The following is a 5,899-nucleotide window of genomic DNA, read 5'->3' as shown; positions in this document are numbered from 1 at the left end:
ACAAAACTAACTTGTCTCAACATGATCATCCGTAACCACATAATGATCATCGGACCATCCGAATGAACATCAAAAGCATCAACATGCACACCCCCACAGTAAGATGTTTTTTTAGCTAGTAAGTTTACTTCCTAAATGTAACAGTGGGTAGAGTTCGAATTCGTAGCAGCATAATAGATCTTATTTGTTTTTTTTGTTTCTTTTTTATCTCTATTAGTATTTTTATTAAACAAAACAATGATAGTTAGAACAGTAAAAAACAACAATTAAAACACTTTAATAAGACTGTTTGGTTCCAAACAGAAAAACATCTGAATAATTAAAATTATGTCTGAATCATTCAGACTTATTGTTGTTGTTGAATGAGACAAATGCTCATTCAGATCTGACTCAATCAGGTCAGAATGAACCAATCAGTTTCTATATATATGGTGAAGGAGCAGAATATACAATTTGTCTCTTCAGCGTGAGTGTGGGCTTTAATTAATTGCATCTCACGTTCTCTTAATTAATTTGGCGCTGACTAATACGTAACATGCATGCATAATATAATAATATCAACTATTTCACTTTATCAATCTAGACATTAACTTATTTTGCTTTAACTAATAAATAAACTTTTTATAAATGACTAATACATATAGAAACATATTAAAAAAAGTGAATGAACTAAGGTTTAACACAATCAAGCAAAGTAGCTTGATAAATTATTATTCGGAACGGTACTAGTACTATAAAGATTAACCGAAGACGAAGATGACAACGAAGAAGAAGATGAGATAACAATGGACGGCCGTGGTGGTGGTGGAGTAGGCGGTTCAGGGACGGTTGAAAGCTGAGCCGCCTCGGTACAGCCTGAAGAAACTAAAGTAGAAGCAATATTATTAACGTGACGAGTATTCACAGCAACTTCTCTATATTTGTATCTCGCAATTTCAGCCCTTATTGCATTGAGATCAGCTTGTAAAGATTGAATTTGTTGTTGTAATGCGGAAATTGCGCCCACGCAGCCGTAGATTGGATCTCTTAGCCTCACATTTGCTTCATATACCAAACTGTTTGCTGCATCTGCTCTTTGGCTTTCAGGCACTTCCTAAATATATCAAAACAACATATAAAGAAACCTTAATAAATTTGATAACAGACATATACAAGTATGAGATAGCATACCATAAGGAGCTTTGAGACGTTGCTAGCACCAAAGATTTTGTGAACAGCAGCAAACTTAAAGGGTTCATGAGGTGAGAAATAGGGTACAAATGGACAATCTTCTGCACACCTTCTTCTCAGCAGCTTACAAGCAGCACAAGGTGTGATTGTGTTCAAAGTACCTGGTCCCGGAATCAATGTCTGTCTCCTTCCCATTTGTGCCGTTAACTTTGTCGTGTTTATATAATCATCGATCTCTCTTTTTATCCTCTTCCCTGCTTCATCATTGAATTCCCTAGAAACAAGAATCAAGAAACCATTAAATGTATAACAAGAAACTTAATTGGTTGGTCAAAAGTGACAACAAGCATGTAATATATTGCTTGATCTTTATATTTTCTTATGATGATTATTTCTCATAAAACCATGGGATTTTAACCCTCGACCTTCAAAGAAAGAAGCAGATACCACTAGGTCAAATGCTCTTCGATGATAATTAGTATCTAAGGCAATAAGACCCATGGACTACCCATGCTTTACCCTTCTCATAGGGTAAACAAGTTGAAGAAACACACCCTTTCTCTCCTCACTTCACTCACAATATTGGTTCTTGCCTTCTTGGTCTTTTCACACAAGAACATTATCTTCTCAAACGCACGTCAAAACGACTATTATGGATACTCTAAATTTGATTACATGGATTGAATTAAAAAGGGGAGACTGATGTACCTTTCTGTGGGCATTTGCTAAGGAAGAAGAAGAGAAGAAGAAGTGTTAATTGAGGAAGAGGAAAATGGTCTTTAAAGGCAAATGTATAATAAATGAACACTAGTGTTAGGTCTAAGTTGGACTAGCTAAAATTGCTCTTATTCAATGTCTCATGTTTTAGAGTTCATACACACTAAAAGTGTATAGTTGTTTTTTTATATATAGACTAGCATATTTTAAGCACTTAATTGTGCTGTGATCGAGCTAGTAGTTTGTACTTTGTAGCCCATCCTATATTTTTTTTATTTTTTTTTATTCATTTATTAATCAATTGTTGCAATTAAGATAAAACTCCTATCTTCTTGCGCCAAGCTTTTATGATTATTGCACAAGTGATACCAAAATAGGTTACATCTAGTTTTGTTTTTCTATAACTCTTAATAAATTAAGTTTAAAAGAAATAAATATTACACTGGCCTTTTAATTTTATTACATTTCAATTAAATTGTATGAATGCAAAGACAAGTCAACTATAAAATTTTATCGATATATTTTGGTATAATTTTGATAGATACACACATTGGGCTGTTTACGAAACGAACCGAACCGAATGCGGTTATGCTCATACTTGGTTTGGTTTGGAAGCGAGCCGAACCGAGCGGATTGAATTTAAAGAAACGAGCGATATCTTTATGCTTGAACTTGGTTCGGTTTGAAACTGAGCGGCTTGGTTCAGCTTTTTTTTGCTTGATTTCGTACAAAGTTTCCAATTTTAAATTTCTAAAACTTCAAAATGTCATTAAATCAAGACTTTCAATTCTAAATTGTCTAAAGTTCCACCTTTAAAATGTATAAAACTCAAAGTTAACAATAAAACATATATAAAACGAGTTGTTATGGTTTAAATTTGAACTTTGAATTTAACATAAAAGATTGAAATATTTAAAACTTTAAAAAATAGTATACTTTTATAGGGTTGAGTTATAATAAGAAGATTGGTTTTCCTAGGAATAATAGGAAATAATCTTGTCCATTAATTTGAGAATTGAATGGTTAAGATTAGATTAGAGAGATCATAAAGTGTAAAAACAAGGGTGAAGACATAATAGGGATAACACATTTGTTGACTTTCTCTCTTCACATGCAAGACACATGTCAAATTCCCCCATCATTTTAAAACGTCAGTAACTTTTTTATACGACATTTTTTTTTCAAAACAATTTCATCATAAAAACGAGTGTTTTTTTATCTTTTATATGAGTACCATATTACTTTATAAAAATAAAAAAAAATTCATGGGTTTTTACAAGGTGTGTATTATCATAATTGTGTTTTACAAAAATTGTGTTATACAAGTGTGTTTTATTTTTTCATAGTGTTTTTGCATTGTGTTTTTTACATTGTGTTATTTAATTGTGTTTTCATTGTGTTTTTGTCATTGTGTTTTTATTTTCATAATGTTTATTCCATTGTGTTTTTTACATTGTGTCTTTTTCATTGTATTTTTCATAGTGTTTTATTTCCGGTGAAATTTCAGAAGACTTTTCCGGCAAGGTGGTGGCGGTGGGTGGCGGTGGGCGGTGGTAGTTGTAGGAGATGAGTGAAAATTTAAGTGGGTTTTAATTAAGTGTGTTTTAATTAAGTGGGTTTTTGAAATTAAATTAAGTGGGTTTCAATATTAAGGTAGTAGACTAAAATACCCACCTTCCTAGCCTTCTTAGGAAAACCAAACTTCTTATTTGATCCTTTTGATACTTTTATATATATATATATATATATATATATTCATAAAGTTTATATATAAAACTAATAAATAAAAAATAATTCGAGCAAAACGAACCGAACAAAACCGAGCGAGGCATTGCTCGTGCTTGGATTGTTTTTAAACCGAACCGAGCTGAACGGCTCACTTCCAAACCGAGCCGAGCCGAACGGCTCACTTCCAAACTGAGCCGAAATCGAACAAGCATTTTTCAAGCAATTTTCGAGCAAACGACAAACGAGCGGCGAGCATTTTGAACATCCCTACACACATATATAGGATTGTTATACAAGAGAACAACAAAACCAACTACAACATAATTAACAATTTCAATCATTCCATGAAAACCAAAACCAACTTCATTATATCAATTGGATGTCATATCTATAACCACTAGGGTCGGTGACCCTTGAATCCTAGGGGCATGTCTGTTAATGCACAAAATATGAAATGTTAATAATGAGCGCATACTTCAAACCTTTTAACTTGAATCAAATTTTATTGTTATTTATCTATATTATATATAAAAGAGGAGTGATGGGCACAAAAGTAATTTCATAATTGCATGACAAGGGTAAACTCGACATTTCATAATAGGGCAAGAAAAGTAATTTGTCAACGTATACATCAATTCTTAAAGCTTTTGGTACAACATCATGAAGCTTCACGTTTTGTGACATTACTTTTCAATCCTTTAGAAAACAAAAGGTTTTGGTTTAAATATGTTATTATTATTATGGTGACTATTCACATTCTTAACTCTCATGTGTCATTATGTGTCTATTAACTTTGGTAGCCTATATATAGTGGCTTCTTGTGTATACATGCATACATACCAATGAAGAACAAACTCTCTTTTCTCTACTTATTATGCTCTCTATATACTATTCAAAACGACAACGACAACGACAACTAACGTAAAGCAAGGCCCGACTTTGGATTTAGAAGGGTGGACTAATCGTTGTTGGTTCTCATTTCGGGGAATGCTGTGTAGAAATTAGAATGTTTAATGTTTATGCTACTTTAAATCAAACATGTATTTGATGTATATGGTTGATGAAAGTGATAATAATGTTTTATGTGAAAATGAGTAATGTAACAAAAACTAGAAATCAAATAGTTTTACATAAATAAGTGTCATATATACATGTGTGTGTACACGAGAGAGAGAGAGAGAGAGAGAGAGAGAGAGTTACCGAAGCTCCCTTTTTAAAGCTTAAAGAAAACTAGGATCTCCTCCTTAGTTTTCGCAGGTGGGGAAACTGGCTGTGAATCCTACATCAATAAAATAATCAGTGAAATTAATAAAATATTATTATTAATATTACCATATAATAAAGAGCTGAAGGTGTATAATTTACATATGAATCCATATCAATAAATGATATATGTCCTTCTACCTCCAAAAACAACTTAAACTCAGCATTGTTATCCTTATTTGATACATCTCTCAAATGTCCAACCTAAACATAAATTAAAATAAAAAAAACAGATTCAGCAATATTAAGGATCACCAACCAATTAAAAATATTAAAGGTACATACAGATTGAGCTTCTTCTAAAAAAGTCAATGGACGATTTGGACGGTAAGTATGATATTGGCGTTTTGCCCAAAGTCATAAACGTTGATGATGTACTGGTATACCCAATTCTTTGGCTACTTCCTGCTGGAAAAGTAACATATGGAGCTTGATAAAATAAAATCTATGAAAATGAAAAATAAAATAATTATTTATAAATAACAAAGTTATAAAATAATTTATAAATAACAAAGTTGGTCAGTGATAATACCTTGAAAAGAAGATATCTGCTTTTGGATAAGGAAACTACGTATGTTATCATGATCCAGTAGGTCAAAAAATATAGTTTCCCCTATTTGTTAATGAAAATTCTCATCAAGGGCAACCTGCTCACATTAAATGAAGACCACCGCAGCACCACTCTTATTAACTACGTCATAGGGGTACAAAATATTCGTTGACCATTCGATTTAAAAATTAAAACTACTTTAGATAATTATAATTATGCATGTTCTTTAGTTGGAATGTAATCAACAAAAAACCAACCTAGCAAATATATTATAATATTAACAATATGTATGTTTATAAGTTTATTATTGGATATCATACTCCATTACCCATTTATTGTCATAAAAGCCTACAATCAATGTAATGTTCTTAAAAACCCATTAAACCTTATTAACTACCATGAAGAGTCGTTACAATGTTTCTCCTATAATAACTATCACCAACTCTTCCGATCATAGATTCCAACACCACA

The 5,899-nt window shown here is 32.0% G+C and overlaps 1 protein-coding gene across 1 annotated transcript; it reads right to left on the bottom strand.

Annotated features, from left to right (window-relative positions):
* Nucleotides 1-651: 651 nt before the first annotated feature.
* Nucleotides 652-2,126, bottom strand: LOC143631817 (LOB domain-containing protein 15-like). The gene is made up of 2 exons (XM_077100449.1): nucleotides 1,171-2,126; nucleotides 652-1,093 (listed from the first exon to the last, which is right to left on the bottom strand). The coding sequence occupies exons 1-2, from the start codon at nucleotides 1,363-1,365 to the stop codon at nucleotides 686-688; spliced, it is 603 nt and encodes a 200-aa protein (XP_076956564.1). The 5' UTR covers nucleotides 1,366-2,126; the 3' UTR covers nucleotides 652-685.
* Between the last annotated feature and the right edge of the window lie 3,773 nt (nucleotides 2,127-5,899).

This window comes from Bidens hawaiensis, unplaced genomic scaffold (assembly GCF_021521415.1).
Source record: "Bidens hawaiensis isolate Kalapana, Puna unplaced genomic scaffold, B.hawaiensis_p1.1 tig00006258_1, whole genome shotgun sequence".
Taxonomy (NCBI): domain Eukaryota; kingdom Viridiplantae; phylum Streptophyta; class Magnoliopsida; order Asterales; family Asteraceae; genus Bidens; species Bidens hawaiensis.
This window is presented reverse-complemented; position numbering and strand designations above follow the sequence as displayed.

Coding starts and splice junctions, on each gene's coding strand:
- LOC143631817 (XM_077100449.1), bottom strand. CDS start 1,365: ATGGGAAGGAGACAGACATTGATTCCGGGACCAGGTACTTTGAACACA. Junction 1,094..1,170: donor ACGTCTCAAAGCTCCTTATG/GTATGCTATCTC, acceptor TGATATATTTAG/GAAGTGCCTGAAAGCCAAAG.